Below are 18,810 nucleotides of genomic sequence, written 5' to 3'. Positions count from 1 at the left end.
ATTTGTGAAGTTTCTTGTTTGGCTAACGTAAGAGTGTAGTAGGATTTAAACACAAAATTGATCGCTTTATCAATCTATAGATTAGTGGTGGTGTGGTGGTGGCAGTTGCAGTTGCATCATATTTGATGTATGTAGTAACTGAATGAATGCATTGAATCAGTAACTGAATGAATGACGGAAGAGAAGCTGCTCATACAATAACTCCATTATTATCATGCCAAATAGAGTGTGACAAAACCAACATGTAGCTTGTTTTTGGTGTTCTGCCAAGGAGTAAGGTCTTGATAAGGATTTACAAATGGACACATGCAACCTACCCTTCTCTATGCATTTTCCAGGGAGACACCGTGCCAAACCCGATGCACGACGAAGTCTATTTAGTATCGACAACACGAACAGGGATAACTGGAATTGAATCCCACCATTCTTTTAGTCGTCTGCTGCTTTGGTTCTCCCCCTTGCTCATCCCTAACCTCGATGCCAATGTCATAGTGAAGCAACACAATATTCCTGCCATTATAACTAACTTCATTGGAACCACTGCTAAAAATATTGCTACTGCACTCATCGCCGTCATCGCCATATCTGCATGCTGCAATAACAATCAATAATTACTTCAGTTGAATGAAACTGAAATAAGTAATCAACAATTTTTCAACAGTAAATTACTGGCAGAACTGGCAGATATGATGCGCTGACAAGAACTTCAAATAAGCATGAAAAAAGTGACAATAACATGAGCATTGACATTTGAACCATTAATTGAATTGCCAAGTACCCATCAAATTCATATTTAAACTACTGCGGCATGCTGTCCACTCGTCTCGGTGCCAATGTTATGCTCGCATTTCTAATACTTTTAAGAGAATTTCTCGTTTGCTCACATTTCTTAATTTCCTTTTCCTTTTCTGATATCCCTATAGTTAGAACGGGAAATCACAGTGAGTTGTAGAAGTAAATGTATAGCTTGGCACTGTAAATACCTTGCGAGCCTTCGAAATAAATATGGACCACAACTTCATTAATGAAACATTTGCTGTTTGCACCATTTCGTGCACAGTTTGCATTCCATGTTGAGCAGAAACTATGCTTTCCATTGTACTCTGGTCTGATGCAGTGCACACTACAATCTCATTGCATTTTGTATCAAGCCTTTGTAGTCTAGCTCTAAACATCTTTGCAACCAGCCACAGCAAGAAAGCTGCTATTGCTTTGCCAACCCATTCCCTAAATATTAGTAATAAGTTATTGTTAAATAAATCTCATCACAACTTAGCATAAGTAGCACTTCAGTTAGAGAAAACACTTACTGGTAAGTCACTATTAAAGCAGCAGCAATCACAACAAGGGTGGTTGACGGTCTTTCCCATGTGAGGACTTCTTCAAACCAAGGCACAGAATTTCTAAGGGGCCTTAGTAACTCCTACATGAAAAAACAGCACAGTAATGAGGGATGCATGCGAATGTGCACCTAGTGAGGAGACAATCTTAAAAAACCACATCCATACTAGTGCACCACAATGGTCATATAGGGTAAGATAATGAAGGACATAAAAAGATCCATATGGGTAAAGTTTGGGGGAAGGGAAGAGGGAAGAGAGGCCTTTTTATAATTTGCTACTGTATATCATTTATACAAATCTGTGCTTTAGGAAGAGGAATGCGCACTTAATGACATTTGTAAGCGTATATAATATTAGTCAAATAGAATAATTTCATAATTACTTCAAAGATATACCAAGGAGTAAGGATTTCAAAGTAATTATTCCTGGAGAAAGTAGCTCCACAACATAGATTAGTCATTGTATGAAGAAAAGAAACAGGAAAAAAGGACAGCCATGAACAAATGGAAGAACATGGTTAAAAATAGTGCAGAGCCTCACCGCATAATGGCAATAGAAGAAGAGGATTCAAGTACCGGATTCCACATGGTGGGATTAAAACCTAGTTGAGCTGAGTGATTAAATGGAAGTTCCCCTAAAGTGACATCAATGGGGGTAAGATGCTTACCAAAAAGATAGTAGTGCTTTCACTGATTCCCTCCTCTTTCAGTTCCTTTGTGGTAGCTTTGGCAATAGCAATTTCCTTTTCTTCCTCTCTTGATTGATTAATTGCAGTTTCTAGTTGGAAACTGTCTTCATCTTGAAGAGTTGGACTTATACTTTCCTTGCCAGCTTCTGTTACGTCTAAACGTGAGATGATTGACTCTGACATGTTCATAGTCCTTAGAATGGAACTAGCACTGCATGGGTGCCCGCTATTGACCTTCTTTAGACTCTCAGCAAGCTCTTCCAGAACATAGTCTCCCTTTGGTAACTCATCGAACAAGGAAAAAATTAAGAATCTTGTCGGTGTAGGGGGTGATATTCTTAGCATTTCTCTTGCTGCATGAAGCCTTGTTATTGATAGTATTGTCCTTGCATGCATCTCCCATGCTTGTATTGGACATTTTATTTCATACTTTGCAAGGAAACGGTGCATCAACATAATCTCCTTTGTGAGTGCAAGCCAGTGGTCACGTCTTGTAGAGCTTGTTACCTCAGGAAACTCCAGAACTATCCCCTCTGATCTAGAAAATTGGTGAGACAAGTAATTCAAAACAACAATATCAAGATTTTAACAAACTTTGCATTGTTGTCTTTCTGTTAGGTAGATGTCACATCCATACAATTGCCACAAGGAGGGCTAGAAACCCTTCAGCATTTAGCGAAACAAGTTGAGTCAAAACATGCACTATGAAGTTTGCAGCAATCCATTTTTCAATCAAGTTATTTGCTCTACAATGCCACATGGCACTCTAGCGAAGGTTTTAGTTTTTCAGTGTCAAATACTAGTATCTAAAAATTCGATGCAGAGTAATATGTCCTTACAAATCAGGAGTCTCATAAACTATAGCCTTGTCAAAAAGTGGGGCACCCCATGGCCCTGTTGCAGCTGGTTTCACACTTTGCTCCATATCCTTTGAAAGGTCTATTTTAAGGGCATCTTCATATGTTATAACTCCAGAAGCCTCAAAGTAGAGTGCGTAATTTGTTAGTGTAAGCCTACCTGAAATAAAAACACCAATTCATGGTTGGCCAGATCGAAGCAATTATTTAATTCTGGGGAAAAAAATTATAAGTTTGTGATGATCAAAGTTGTCCTTTTAAACAAACCGGGCCAACTTGTTCCTCCAATGTGGCGCACTACTCTCTGTGTGCTAGCAGTTCCCTCCACGTGTAAAATGAATTCGTCATCTGCAAGCTCCGCACCCTTGGGCTTTGCATGTTTTTGCAAATGTTTTATACATCTACAAAAATCAAAACAGTACACAAAAGGAAAAAGTTTAAACAATCTTTTCAAAACTTTAAATGTAAGCATACTTTTATGAGTTACACTACCATTTGTCATCTGTTACCCCCTTTAAATGTATTTGGCTCAGCGGATAACTAATTAGTCTGCAAGCAGGTTGATGTATTCTTAATCAGACTACACAATGTTTGGCTTCCTAACCTCGAGGATCTCCATAAATGGGTATGACTGGAAAACTACGGTTAAAAACTAATGCAGATCCGACTGATGTGATAGTTCCAGTCATCAATCTTGCATATGATAAGGTTCAAATTCAAGTATTGGTCAAAGACTACATTTAGATTAAGTTTGGACATGTGAAATGAGTGTTATTGTCTTCTTTAGTCTAAAATGCGCAGCTGCTAGTCTTTTACAATGCATGTTTGCCATAGAGTGTATTAAAGAGTGTCTCCAGCAATATTATTTTTGTAGATGCTTATTTAGTATGCATCAATACATCATAAAATTGCAATATAGGGTTAGATGCATCACCTGTCAATTTCCTTTAAAAATTTGTCATAGGCAGGAAAATGGAGCCGGTTTCCTGTAGGTGCTGTTAAAGTTTCAAAGGTAAATCTCCCATTAACAACATCTGCAACTAGTGGAACCAGCGATCCCAACCACACAAATGCATCTTCTCCAACATCTTGCTCATTATCAACCTGCCACAGTACATAAAGCATGAATAAGAAAATACAAACATACTTACAACTACAAGGAGGAAGAGAAGACTATTGTTCAAGCAACTGCCATTACTTCATACCAAAACTTGGTTCAATCCATAATTCCATGTATGCTTTGTTCTCGAAAAATCAATGCTTGCAAATTAAATTTTAAGAACTGATATAGCTTACAAGAAGTGGCATGAGGTCGGAATAGAACAGAGAGATCTCATCTTGTTCTGTAGAAAATTTTGCAGGTACTTTTTTCTCTTCTTTCTCCTTTGCCACACACTCCTGAAAACCCCAAAGATATGACATGTGTTGCAACAACAATAGAAATACTAGAGACGAAACTAAAAAATAAATTAAATCCCAATAATAAGAAGTCTGGTAGGAAAAAAAATAAAAATTAATACCATGTGTTACAAAGCTGAATAGGTACAGCAATTAGAAACAGTGACATAATCATCATTTAGGGTAGGGCTAAGGTTAGAGGATTTAGGGTAAGGCTAGGGGAATAGGTAGAAGAAACTAGCAGAGGTGGAGGTAATTATAGGAATATTTGAAATAACTAATATGCAATTAAATATTAGAAATGCATATCTTCTGTTTTCTTCCCATAAAAATATGAATGTGTCAATGTATTATAATAGTTCAATCAAGAAGTTTCACTATATAATAATATATGAAATCACTACTCCTCCCAAATGGACCCTGTAAATGATGCAAAAAACAAAAGTAAAATATATCTACCCTCCTAAGAACAGCTTCTTGGATTTAGGACTTACACCTAAGATCTCATATGATTTTATTCTTAGTAAAACAGATCGAATTTGTCGAAATCGCATTATGAACTTATTCGGTCTTTGATCATTTTGATCTACTAGACTTTGCAATGTAACATATCACATATATGTACAAACATTACTCTATAAAACTCATAGAGGCATCCAAACCAAAGTTAGAATTACTACTATTCACAATCATATGCAAAGTTGATCACTATTTTTTCTGTTCAATAAAAATGGAAAAAGTTAATCAATCAATCACCGTGAAAGATTCTTCGTCCGCTGACGCGGGCATCTCCCAAGCGAGCATCATGTCGAAAGTGAAGCGGCTAAAAGACCCATCCGCAATCTTTTCCTCGATGGTTTTGCAAATGTCGCTAGTCTGCAGAACCTTGGCACTGCAGAATTCTACAAATTTCCTCCCGTAACTATTGTTGTTGTTATTAGTAGCCGTAATATTATGACCAACCGGCGCCGTTTCATCTGCCTTCCATGTTGTCTCAAATTCCTCCACCAGTTTCTGCACAGGAGTTTTCAATTTTCTGCCACATAACATAATCATTTAACAAATATATACATACACACACAACCAGTTTTATATTTTTATATATCCAACAATTTGGAGAACAACATCTATAGGAGGATTTAACAAACATATGCACACTTTTATTTAGCCGTTTCATCTGCCTTCCATGTAGTTTTCTAAAAGAGAGAGAGAGAGAGAGAGAGAGAGAGAGCGATCACTTACAAAGCACAGCTTTGTACGACGTCGTTGGCAATGGAGGAAAGATGTTTCAATCTGTTTGCCATTGTTGCGTTGGTTGCAACGTTCAGATGAGGCTGCAGAAGTAGTGTGATTTGCAGAGAAAACCTTTGGCTTAATAGGGTGAAGAAAGAAGCGGTGAGATGTGTTTCTTGATGGAGCTGCCACGTTTGGATGGCCATGCAGCATTGCATGTACACTTGTTGCACGTCCCATATTTCTCTCAGCAAATCAATCCTCGCTCCAGCTCTAGGAGAAATTACAGAATAGTACGTGTACACGTCAGCGTATTACAGTTGGACTTACTTAAACTTTATTTTTTAAAATAAAAAAAATAAAATTAGAAAAATAAAAAATAAAAAAAGAGAGAATTTTCCAACAACCCTTCGTCCCCAACCCAAACACCCATAACCCCAACGTGTGCCACCCCTCTCCTTGCTCTTCCTCTTTAAAATCGGATGCTCAGCAGACAATTCACCTTATAATCTTATTTTGAACCAATGTTTTCAAAGGCATGCGTAGGCGCGTCGGAGCGCGGCGGTAGCAAAGCGCCTTAGGTGTCTGCTTGTTTAGTCGTCTGCACGCTTAGAGTGCGCGTCGACGGCAAGGCGTAGGGAGGCGTTGTGAAGCGCCGCTTTGTGGGTCGGCGAAGCTCATCTGCGCGAGGAAGAAGACAACTGCACGTATCTTTTTTAGTTTTTTTTTCCCAATGGAACTGCGTCGTTACATAGTCCAAAACTAAGTTGAACGCCTCGTTTTGATTTTAAAGCATCCCTTTTAAGAGGAACGTGCGTTTGATCAGCATCCAAATCAATTTTTAGTTTTTCTTAAAACAAAATTAAAATAATATATTTAACATACAGACCTATCACTAACACTTTTTGTTTTTTGGCCTGACCTATATGTATATCCGTAATGCCATACTTCCCTTTTTTTTTCCTTCTAAATAAATACATTAATGGACCTATATGTATATCCCTAATACGATAATCTGCATTAATTTTAATTCTCTCCATTAGTTGAAGCCTCTCTCTTTTTTGGTATGCAATTCTCTTTGTACTAGATTCATATATATATATACAGTCCCGATCTCTTGGACCACAAGAGTCCAAGAGATTGTGGTCACCCACCGTTGGATATTAATCCAATGGTTCAAAATGATATATATAAATGCAATATGACATAAATGATTATTACCCGATTCAAGTCAACCGTTGAATTTACATCCAACGGTGAGTGACCATAAATCTCTTGGACTACAGGAGTCCAAGAGATCAGGACTGTATATATATATATATATTTTTTTTTTTCCCAAACAACACAATATATTAAAAATAACACTTAAGTCCACATATAAATGTCAAATATCATAGCATTAGATGTTTCGTGATGAGGAGTGGGATGCATGAATTGAGTTGTTTTAAAAAATATAAAAAAAATTATAATGTTGAATAAGTATTTTATGTTTTGAGATTGATTATTACGCTTAAATGACAATTAATACTTATATTTGATAGAATATTTTGGCTCAATAAGAATTAGTAGTATAATTTATCTATATTGTATTTTTTATATATATTTTTTATTAAATTAAATTAATGTTCAAAAGGCTTATGCTTCACTACTTCAAGGCTTACGCCTTTTTTAAGACTTTTCTAATTTTATTTTAAAAGATAAAACTTAAGTAAGTCCAGCTGTAATAAAGTAATTAATTTCTTTTCAAAAATAGACATGTGTTAAAATTTGAATGAAAGTATCATACACTGACATGGTACTTCCGTACTATTTTATAATTTCTCCAACTGTAGCAAGCAGCTAAAATGAGGGGCGGATAGTAGCCTTTCTATCAATCAAAGGGTATAACTTTAGTGATATATCTTTATGTTACAACCGGCTTGCAAGCAATTACATACCTGTTTCTGAATAACCCACAAATAAATCCAAACCCAAATGCTTTGCTCTCTTTGGAATGGTTGCCTACCCTAAGATAAGATTTATTTCTTTTTTATCCAAAAAAAAAAAAATTGAATATAGGATGTCGGATGCAATGTAACCACATGAACTAGAAGTCTCTTGCAGATGAATTTATTAATAAAGGCAGTTTGGTTTATCTTCAAAATTTTATGATTTGGAACTACATTTTTCTATTCCCCCAACAATTATAGATGTTGATGAACTTGGAGATTGGATGAAGACTTGGCTTGCCCAACATCCTATATTTGAAGATCTCACAAATAAAGAGCTTGGTTTTTGAAATCTTTCATAAACAAATAAATCCTACGTTGGACTTTTATCTTATTATTGCCCACTGTAGCATTAATAGAGCCATATATGAGACCGTCACTGTAGAATTCTTGTCCTTAGGAAACACGCCTTAGGTAAATCAACCCAAATCGCAAACAACTAATTGACTTGATGTGCCGCCTAACGGACACCCAATTTGATTTCAAAATGTGGACTCGCAACAAAAAATCAGCCAGGATATAATCTTATATAAACCAACCTCTGCCTCGAGGAGAAGGTATCTATTCCTTGAAACTAAAAAACCCTACTTTACTCATTGCTCACAACTAACTTTTGCATTAGAGAATCTTTGGCTCACGCCAGTGTGTCTAAAGGTTAAACTTTGTCTCCTTCTTCTTAGTTTGAAGGCACAAAAGTCCTTTCAAACTGCCGAAGAGATTCATTCCCCACATTAATGCTATGATTTTTATTTTTATTTTAAAATTTGGCTACCACCTGTCCAAATGAATTAGAATATCGCTTGACTTCTCAGTATTGCAAAAATATCATATCTTTTCTCCGGAAAATATGACTTCATTTTCCATGACTCCAATTGTAATATCCCAAATCAAAAATTCATAATTAAGGAATATTTTATTTTGCGAAAAGACAATTTTGCCCTCGTAATATTTTATTAAGAAAAAGGTGACTTTTTGATCGAGAAGGAATTTGACAATTTTGCTTGCTCCATTGAGTAGAGCACGGTGAAACGAGTTTATAGACACGTAGTAGGCCCGAATCGGAGTTGTAACGAGAAAGTTATGGTCAAAAAAGTCTCAGTGGCATAACGTAAATATTTTAAAGTTGGATCTATAAAAACTAGCCAGCTCTCTCCTCTCACGCGAAACTGCCCGCCGCCTTCCAGAGCTTGCTAGCCCCGCCTCAGGGCACCACCGGCCAAGGGACCGGTGGCGATGGAACCGCCGTCGAGTCCCCCACCTTTCCCGACCCTTCCCCGCCAGCGGCAAGGCCTATGCTGGCCGGAAATTTCAAAAAAGCGACGGAAACTCACCGAAACTTCAAGGCCACCGATCTCCCTCATCCAGCCACCATTTTCTTCGCCCCGGTATGGATCTTGAACCTCTCGAGCTGTTCTAGCTGCTGTTGGGTAGGATTAGATCGATTCGTAGCGTAGCCATCGGATTTTTGAGCTTGAATTTTCAGCCGATTTTCGGCCTCCATTTTCGGCCACTTCCGGCCACTTTTCAGGGTAGGTCCAAGAACAAAAGTGGCTCCAAATATGGTGTTTTACCTAGTGTAGGAGTTTGGAGCCGTGGTTTGAAGTTTTTCCGGCGAGCCGAAATCGCTTTAGACACCCATCACTGCCGGCACGTGCTGGGGTGCGTGGGTGAAGGTAGTGTTTGGGCCTAAAATTAACACGCCAATAAAGTTCAAAAGCAGGCCCATAGTGAAGTTACTCGCCCAGCCCAAGAAGAGCCAAACATGGAAGCTGTCATTAAGGCTTCAAGGATCAGCCCACAATTTTTGATTGGGCTCAAACCCAAGAGATTAAAAACACACCCACGTGGCTACCTCAACTTTGAAAAGTCAGCATTTTCAACTAAAGTTTTTTTTATGGGAAGAGACGTCTCTGAAACACTGCCAGCAGAAAATCAAAAGCCCATCTGTATTAAGAGATTTTGCTCCAAAGCAATACACCATCTCCCAAAGAATTCACAAGTCACGCTTTCAAAAGTAAGAAACAGGGAGTTGTTCAGAAAATACAAAAGAAAAAAAACCAAACCGCCATAAAATCAGCTCACACAGACGATGGCGTTGAAATAGAAAGCTACCACCCAGGAAACCAGGGAAGAGATTGCTTTAGGAGATGACTACTGAGAAGCCTATCTGCCATGATTGATAAAAATCTTTTCTACTTTACATTTTAGGAGATCTTTTTGCCGTCCATTATTAAAATTAAAACCGCCTCCCCAAGAAGGTCTCTTATAAAAACAAGAGTAGGCAAGAAAGAAAGGGACACTCAATTCATCAATCAATCAAAAAACCAACAACAAGAAAACAGCCAAAAGCTCACTTGGATTCCAAGAAAAACCAGCTTTAGATCAGAATTCCAAAGTTCAGACTTAGAAAATAAGTCTTCTAAAACAAGATTCCTCGTTACAAATTTGGTTCAGCAAAAAGCCAAGACAAGCAGAGTTTGAGTTTTCACAGACGTGGAGACCTCAGCGAACTCATGAAGAGTCCTGCTCAAGCGGAACAACGCTCGTAGTGCAATCCCTAGCTCGTCAAACCCTCGAGAACAGCCACTTCTGCCCCCTTCAAACTGAAGAAGCTGCAGTTCTGCCCACTCAAAGGCCTCACGAAGCGTGAAGTAAACATAAAGCTCTGCCAAAATCGAACTTTGGTATCGATTCATAGGTCAGCCTAGCATCCGAAGTCACGAAGCAGTTCGGACCGGCCCAGGCGCGTCCAGTCCAGCCCAAATTGGGACCTTCCATCCAAGCAGAAACGGAGTTCCGGCTGTCTTTTAACCTTCCTAGAGTCGATGTGCATATTTATTGTTTTGTAAAAGGCAGTTCTGCCTGAAACAGCCCAACTTCTATCAAACATTTCTGGCCAGAACAGCCATTTGATACTGAGATAAATTGTGAAAGTCCTCACCAGTCTGAGGCAAGAAATCTAAGGCAAGAAAAGAACTTACTTGGGAGATATTCCTCACCCAAATTCACAATCATTTGTTTTAGAAGTCAGTAACTTGGGGCGCAAGTTATCTATTCTAAAAAGAAGTCTGCTAGGATTTACATTGCTAGCAGTGGCACGCTCGCACACCAAAGAAAGCTGACTTGTTGACCAACACATGGTCTCCAAGCCAGTGGGGAACTTCGCCCTTCCATCACAGGAGTAAACGCGAAAACGGGTGAACAATTTGGCACGCCCAGTGGGACTTCTCAGTATACATACTCTGACAGAGCCGTTCACAGATTTACAAATACAGGAAGCTCTAGCCAGAATCCACACCAGATATGGAGACAAACCAAATGGCTCGCAGGGAAGGTCCCGAGTCAGAAGAAAGCGATGCTAGACAATCAGCTCGCGGCAGTACAGGAAGTAGACGTTCTAGGACTAGCTCCAGAAAGATGAATCAAATACAGGAGTCAATACTCCGACAAGAAGTCACGGTGCAAAGGAACCAAGACACTCTCAATAATATGACAGCAATGATGCAGTGGCAGGTTAACAGGCAGTTCCGGAAAGACCGAGAAACCGCCATGGCCAGAATCCCAAACCCTGATGCTGTAGTCCAGCAGTTAGATCTCCCTTACGGCCCTCCGCCAGGACTAGCATGGCCATACCAGGAAAATCCCTTAGTTGCACAGGTCGCTGGATTACCAGATCACAGAGAAATCCAGGCTGGTCCAAGGGAAGGAGTCCTTCCTAATCAAGAACACGAAGCCCCAGCCCGACCAGATGACCTTGCACTAGTTCAGCAGAACCAGCCAGAACCTCAGCCCATTCCACCCTTGGTGGCCCAGCATGATCAACCTTTGGCACTTCAGCCTGAACCACCAGCAGTATTGCCATATAGACCCAGAAGGATGGACCCTAATCCATTCCCTCCACCCGCAAGAGGGAGAAGAGGCAGAGGGGGAAATAACCTTTTTGCTAATCATGACAGGAATAGGCCGGGGGCAAACTGGAGAAATCACCTAGACATCGAAGAGCAGGAAGGGCACAGGGAGGAACCTCCACCCAGACCATACAGAGCGGAGCCCAGGATCGATTACATCCAGCCAGAACAGGGACAAAATCTTCCCCCCGTCAATGCTTTGAATGACATAGGGGCATTGCAAAGAATGATCAGAGAAATCATGGAACCCGAGGCTAGGAGAGGGGAAAGGCCTACTTACAGAAAACCATACCCAGCCTACATCGATCAAATACCGTTGCCTCCAGGTTTCAAAGTACCAAACTTCACCTTGTTCAACGGGGAGGACCCCCATGCTTCCTCAGTTGAACATATAGGCAGGTTCTCCGTCCAATGCATAGCTATTGAGAACAACCCTCTGTTGAAATTAAGACTTTTCGGCAATTCTCTCTCTGGACAGGCTTTCACCTGGTATACCAGCCTGCCAGCCAATTCTGTGCAAACTTGGGAGCAGATGGAAAATGTCTTCCATGACTATTATTACAGGATCCAGCCAGAAGTCACCATCAGTGATCTAGCTGCCCTCAAGCAAAGCGAAGATGAACCGGCTCAAGATTTCATAACCAGGTTCAGAAAGCTCAAAATGAAGTGCCGAATCCCCATGGAAGAAAGACATTTCATCCAGATGGCCCAAGCTGCCCTTAAAATCTCTCTCAGGAAGAGGTTCGACGGAATGTTGTTCGGGGACCTGGCAGAACTAGCTGATAAAGCATCCAAATATGAGGAGTTACTTAGGGAAGAACAGCAGAGAAGGAACTCCTCCAAAGGTACTTATTACAAAACCCCTTCTTCTTCGGTCCACCTGATTGGGGTGGAATCACAGGAAGATACAGAAGAATCAGAAGAGAGAGAGGTTTCAGTGGCAGAAATGGCAAAACTAAAACATCCCATTAGTTGCAAAGCCCTTACAAAGCCACCTAAAGACCAAAAGCCCCCACCATTCACGGGAGGATTCGTTCCCAACAAGCCAATGCAAAACAAGGTTTACTCTTTTGATTTGACCAAGGTTGATGCTTTGTTCGATGAAATGCTGCTACAGAAGGCGATAGAAACGCCCCACAGAATACCCAAGCCGGAAGAACTCAAGGGCAGACAGTACTGCAGGTGGCACAACTCTTGGAACCATTCTACCAATAGTTGTGTTGTTTTCAGGGACGTGATACAAGAAGGGATAACGGCAGGAAGGTTGAAACTGGCAGAAAAACCTCCATCGGTCACGACAGATCCTTTCCCTCAACCACAAGTCAATATGGTCAACTTGAATTGGCCAGAACAGAGGGAAACTCAGCCAATGACAGATGCTGGTTGCAGAAGAAGCAGAAGAATCATAAGGGAAACCAGTCAGAGACCAAGAGCCACCATATCGGCTGGGGTAGTGCTCTGCAGCAGGTGCAAATGTGAAACAGAGCTAGAAGTGGTTCTAGACAGACAAAATCAACCCACACCTAGTGTCTTCGACAGGATTGGAACCTCATCCCGGGACAAAACAAGACAGAAGAATTGTCTTAGGCCTACACAATGCAGCGAAAGGAGGACAGAGCAGCCCAGGAAGGAAATACCAATCAAGACACCCGGAAATGAAAAGCCCTTGGCAACGATCATAGAGGGCAGATGGTACTCCGTAGGAAAAAGCGGTAGACCAACTCTGGAGTTAACCAGAACTCAGAAAAGAAGAATCCAAAGGCAATATTGCACATATCTTAAGAGCCAGAATAATACGCAGGTACATCCAGAGACCAATTCTGCCAGGAAAGGAAAAAATCTTGAAGCACTTCCCCAGACAGAACAGAAAGCTTGTCAGTCAAGGGAACTACGAAAACAGAACCTTCAGCCAGATCTCCTATCCATCCAGCCTCGTCACCCGGCAGTCATCCCAACATCATACAGGCACTAGAGAAATCCGAGTCTACCCCGCTACAAGGAGAAGACGACTACACGGAGGAATATGAAGAAGAACAACTGGACTACGGAACATCTGCAGATGATCGGAATGAACCCCTCGGAACTGTAGAACAGGATGACTGGACGGAAGGATACGGGGAAGAACTGATGGAATTTGAGGAAGAATTGGATGCAGAAACAGAAGCTTTTGGCGCAGAGTTGGAGGATCTGCTGCAGGGTGATCTGGGAATTAACATGGTATTCATCCTACCAGAAAAATTCAGGGCCGCCGAGGGACAAGAAAGCACTTTGGAAGGAGATGTTTTCTCTCAGGAAAGCTTTGAATGCAAATTGACAGAAACAAAGGAGCCACCAGAATGACAAGCGGACAACCCCAGAATAGGCAGAACAGCCAATAACCCCGCTACAGAGCAACTTTGTTTCTCCAAACCAACCAGAGAAATGGCAAATCACCTCAGGCCTTTGTTTATAACGGCAAACCTCGGAGGTATTCCTATTTCCAAGATCATGATAGATGGAGGTGCAGCCATTAATCTATTACCCCACAGAATGCTGATCAAGATGGGCAGAACAGAGAAGGATTTGATTCCAACACGTCTGACCGTCACCAACTTCGCTGGGGGCATCACAAAAATTCATGGCATCTTAGACGTAGATGTCATAGTTGGAAGCAAAGAATTGAAAATAGCATTCTTTGTGATAGACACTACTTCCACCACTTACAATGCACTACTTGGCAGGGATTGGATTCACCAGAGCCTTTGTGTTCCTTCCACCCTCCACCAGCAGTTAGCACTATGGAATGAAGAAGGCCACATGGAGATTGTAGAGGCCGATCCACGGCCATTCCTACCCTCTGCCATGTGTCTTGAAGCAAGGTATTATCATGACGACCTCGGTCCTTTCACTTTCTTTGGAGTCAACCAGAACGGCCGCCCCCATGGTGTCACGGCCCAAAGGCTCATTGAAGAAGGTCTAGCCAATTCTCTGGAGGACTGGAATAGACCTTTTTATGCTAAGAACTCTGATGATTAGTCCCAATCAACTGGACAAGGATCGAGCTGCAACAATCCGATCCATCACAAAAAGATTGTTGATATACTGGGAAGAAAGGAAGTTTTTCATACAGAATCCAGCCACCAATATGGCAGAATTCACCCACGAAAGTACAAAGGAACAAGAAGAGGAAGTTTTACAGGAGGAAGTATTAGATTTTGCACCAGCAGCATTGGATGACTCCCTGCCAGAAGTGGAGGATCCTCTACAAGAAATAAACTTAGGGACAGAAGAAGATCCAAGGCCTACTTTCATCAGCACACTTTTAAAAGAACCACTCAAGTCTGAACTCATGGCACTTTTACAGGAGTTCAGAGATTGTTTTGCCTGGCATTATCACGAGATGCCAGGACTAGACAGGCAGTTAGTAGAGCACAAACTGCCAATCAAAGATGGCTACCTTCCAGTTAAACAGGCCAGAAGAAGAATGTCTATGGACACAGAACTAAAGGTCAAAGAAGAGATAGAAAGGCTGCTCAAGGCAGGATTCATCAGGCCAGCCATCTATGCCGATTGGTTAGCAAATATTGTACCTGTTCTCAAAAGAAAAACAGGGGCAGTTAGAATCTGTGTGGATTACAGAAATCTGAATGAAGCATCTCCCAAGGACGAATATCCTATGCCAATGGCAGACATGCTAATAGACGGAGCTGCTCATAACCAGATGCTATCTTTCATGGATGGCAATGCAGGTTATAACCAGATCATGATGGCAGAACAAGACATCCACAAGACAGCCTTCATGTGCCCAGGGCATATAGGTGCTTTCGAATATACTGTAATGCCTTTCGGTTTAAGGAATGCGGGGGCCACCTACCAAAGGGCAATGAATTCCATTTTTCATGATATGATAGGACATTCTTTAGAAGTGTACATAGATGATGTGGTGATTAAATCCCCCGAGGAAGGAAACCACATATCAAGTCTAAGAAAGGCATTCCTAAGAATGAGGCAGCACAAATTAAAAATGAACCCCAAAAAATGTGTTTTTGGAGTCCAGGCAGGAAATTTCTTAGGATTCTTGGTTCACCAGAGAGGCATAGAGGTTGACAAGAATAAAGCAAAGTCCATCATGGAAGCCCTACCACCTCGGAACAAAAAGGAACTTCAGAGTCTCCTAGGAAAAATCAATTTTCTAAGGAGATTCATATCTAATTCTGCAGGAAAAATTCAACCTTTTTCTTCCCTGTTAAGGCTGAAGCAGGAACAAACATTCAAGTGGGAAGAACAGCACCAACAGGCTTTCCAGGAAATAAAACATTACCTCTCAAATCCACCAGTTCTGTCCCCACCAAAAAGAGGCAGACCACTCAAGCTCTATGTATCTGCATCAGAAGTGTCCATTGGAAGTCTGCTAGTTCAAGATAACAAGGAAGGAAAGGAGCAAGCAGTCTACTATCTAAGCAGAACATTAACAGAAGTGGAAAGAAGGTATTCCGCGATAGAAAGGCTTTGCCTGGCCTTGTATTTTACTGCCGTAAAACTCAGACACTACATGCTGCCACACACTATCTACATCATCGCCAAGACAGACTTAATCAAATATATGTTGACAAGACCAATGCTGAGGGGCAGAATTGGGAAATGGACTTTGGCTTTGACAGAATTCACCTTCAGGTATGTCCCCCAGAAAGCTGTCAAAGGGCAAGCTGTGGCAGACTTCTTAGCAGATCACCCAGGAGAGGAAATTGAAAACATGGACTCTTTGGACATAGCAAATGCAAATCTACTAACTAGGGCTCATGTTTGCCTTAACAATCCAATCTATTCGATTCATCTTACACCTTGGAAACTATATTTTGATGGATCAAAGACAGATAAGGCTTCAGGAGCCGGGGTTGTTCTGGAGGAACCATTGGGGATCAGACATTGCTATTCCTTCCAGTTAGATTTCCAGTGCACCAACAACAGGGCCGAGTATGAAGCTTTGATTATAGGGCTTGAGATGTTGGTAGAATTAGGAATCCAATCCGTGGAGATCTTGGGAGATTCCATGCTTGTCTTAAAACAGATTGCTGGAGAATACAAATGTCTAAATCCTTCCCTGGCTGTATATCTAGTAGCAGCTAGAAATCTGTTGACAGAATTCAGAGAAGCTACTTGGGAACACATCCCAAGGGAAGAGAACTTCGCAGCCAATGAACTGGCTCAGGTAGCATCAGGCATACAAATGCCCGAAGACTGCGTCCAGAGGATCATCAAGATAGGAAGGAAAAGTCTACCATCTGTTTTGACTAGAGGAATGGAGATAGAAGTCAATTCTGCCTTAATCACTAAAGACGATTGGAGGGAGCCTATCATGACTTACTTACAATATCCCACTCTGCCCTCTGAGAAAAGAGTCAGAATCATGGCTACAAACTACCTCATGTGGAATGAAGATTTGGTCCAAAAAAGTAAGGATGAGGTGCTATTAAGGTGCCTTGGAAAGACAGAATATATGAAAGTCATGGGAGAAACCCATGAGGGGATCTGTGGGGCTCACCAAGGGGGAAGAAAGATGTGCTGGTTAATTAGAAGGTATGGCTACTTCTGGCCAACCATGTTGAAGGATTGCATCAACTATTCCAAGGGATGTGAAGCTTGTCAAAGGCACGGCCCAATCCAGCAGGCTCCTTCTGTTCCCATGAATCCAGTGGTAAAACCATGGCCTTTTAGGGGATGGGCAATGGATCTCATTGGCAAAATCTATCCAGCCAGCAGCCAGCAGCATTGTTTTATTATTGTTGCCACAGACTATTTCACCAAATGGGTAGAGGCCAAGCCAATCAAAACCACAACTTCTCAAGAGATCATCACCTTTATAGAAGAACAGATCATACAAAGGTTCGGCATTCCAGAATCAATCACAACTGATAGGGGTTCTTCTTTCATATCTAGGGATATGCTAGATATGGCAGAAACATTCAAGTTCAAACTGCTTCAATCTACCCCTTATTATGCTCAAGCTAATGGACAGGCAGAATCAAGTAACAAGGTGATTATCAATATCATCAGAAAGATGCTGGAGAAGAATCCAAAGCAGTGGCATGAAAAGTTATCAGAGACTTTGTGGGCATACAGAACTTCAAAAAGAGAAGCGACTGGCATGACCCCCTATGCTCTGACCTACGGCCATGATGCAATTCTTCCCATGGAGATAGCAGTCCAGTCTCTTAGAATTGCTCACCAGCACGGTCTCACAGGAGAAGACTACTCTCAAGCCATGTTACTTGAATTGGAAGAATTGGATGCAAGTAGGATTGACACCCTCAACAAACTCTTAGCAGGAAAACAGGCTGTGTCAAGGGCATACAACAAAAGAGTCAGAAACAAGAGTTTTGAAGAGGGAGAAATAGTCTGGAAGGCAATTCTGCCCCTTGGAGCACACATAGCTGGATATGGGAAATGGTCACCTACGTGGGAAGGCCCTTTTGTAATTAACCAGATCCTCGGAATGGGGGCATACAGGTTACAGGACCGAGATGGAGTTATTCACACTGCCCCAATCAATGGCAAATGGTTAAAGAAATTCTACCCAACCATGTGGGATTCGCAGGCTGTACAGACAGACCCAGGGATAGAAAAAGAACAAGGCTGACCTTTTCTGTTTTTATGAACCCATTTTTGCTTTAAAGTTGTTTTGTTTTTACTTTCAATACTATGTTTGTTTATTGCATCAAGGGTAAATGAAAAGTAGTAAAGTGCTATTTAAAAGGCAATAAAATAAAGTTTATTTAAAAATAGCCACCCTCGCGGCAAAATTTCCCAAACAAATAAAGAAACGAAAATTAAAAAAACTAAAACCCTAATTTCCTGAGGGTTTCCAGAGAGGGAGCAGGCCCTTTTCTTTTTCTTCTGCCAGAAAGAACAGCCTCGGCAGGGGTTTGCTCTACCTGGAGCTCATCTTCTTCATCAGCAGAAGGAAGCTCCAAGTCCCCAGCCTCAATGACAGAAGAGACTGCACCAAGAAGTTAGAGTTTAAAAACCAAATCCAGCAGAAAGAGACAGAAGAAACGAACTAGAAGGAAACCTACCAATCACTTTTCCAGCCTGAACAGACTGTCCACCCACATTTTTTGTCAGAGAAGGATCTAATACAGGCAGAACATACATTAGAAATCGATCATCGAGACAGAACAAATCCCAGACAGAATCAGATATCTACCTTCTATGATTTGTGCATTGATGTCTTTAATGGTCTGGATCATGTGCGCTTTGGCATCCCCATCCGCGAAAATGAGCCAGTTCTCCCAACCGTCAAAAAGCACATTGAGGGCAGTGACAGAAGCAGGCAGACTTTGGAATCTGGTTTGCCACCAGGCCTCAAAATCGGCGGAACTGCAGGAATTCGGCTCCCACGAAGGAAAGAGGGCGTCC

At 41.3% G+C, this 18,810-nt stretch overlaps 2 protein-coding genes across 2 annotated transcripts; one reads left to right on the top strand and one right to left on the bottom strand.

The window, feature by feature from the left end:
• Nucleotides 1-61: 61 nt before the first annotated feature.
• LOC117635021 lies at nucleotides 62-5,634 on the bottom strand. The gene is made up of 10 exons (XM_034369346.1): nucleotides 5,529-5,634; nucleotides 5,043-5,322; nucleotides 4,185-4,286; nucleotides 3,823-3,992; nucleotides 3,156-3,289; nucleotides 2,871-3,048; nucleotides 2,011-2,569; nucleotides 1,311-1,423; nucleotides 984-1,227; nucleotides 62-592 (listed from the first exon to the last, which is right to left on the bottom strand). Exons 1-10 carry the CDS (start codon nucleotides 5,588-5,590, stop codon nucleotides 374-376), a joined length of 2,061 nt encoding a protein of 686 aa, XP_034225237.1. The 5' UTR covers nucleotides 5,591-5,634; the 3' UTR covers nucleotides 62-373.
• An 11,359-nt stretch (nucleotides 5,635-16,993) lies between these two features.
• Nucleotides 16,994-18,031, top strand: LOC117634011 (uncharacterized protein K02A2.6-like). Its single transcript, XM_034367908.1, has one exon. It carries the CDS (start codon nucleotides 16,994-16,996, stop codon nucleotides 18,029-18,031), a length of 1,038 nt encoding a protein of 345 aa, XP_034223799.1.
• Nucleotides 18,032-18,810: the final 779 nt, after the last annotated feature.

The sequence above is a fragment of the Prunus dulcis genome, chromosome 7, assembly GCF_902201215.1.
Source record: "Prunus dulcis chromosome 7, ALMONDv2, whole genome shotgun sequence".
Lineage (NCBI taxonomy): Eukaryota > Viridiplantae > Streptophyta > Magnoliopsida > Rosales > Rosaceae > Prunus > Prunus dulcis.
The sequence above is the reverse complement of the archived record's forward strand: the minus strand, read 5'-3'. Positions and strand labels throughout refer to the sequence as shown.

Bases quoted from the DNA above. Each gene is read 5' to 3' on its own strand.
- LOC117634011 (XM_034367908.1), top strand. From the start codon at position 16,994: ATGTTGAAGGATTGCATCAACTATTCCAAGGGATGTGAAGCTTGTCAA.
- LOC117635021 (XM_034369346.1), bottom strand. From the start codon at position 5,590: ATGGCAAACAGATTGAAACATCTTTCCTCCATTGCCAACGACGTCGTA. The intron at 3,993-4,184 runs GTAAGCTATATC...GTACTGTGGCAG, and splicing joins CCGACCTCATGCCACTTCTT to GTTGATAATGAGCAAGATGT. The intron at 593-983 runs GTATTTACAGTG...TTGTTATTGCAG, and splicing joins TTATTTCGAAGGCTCGCAAG to CATGCAGATATGGCGATGAC.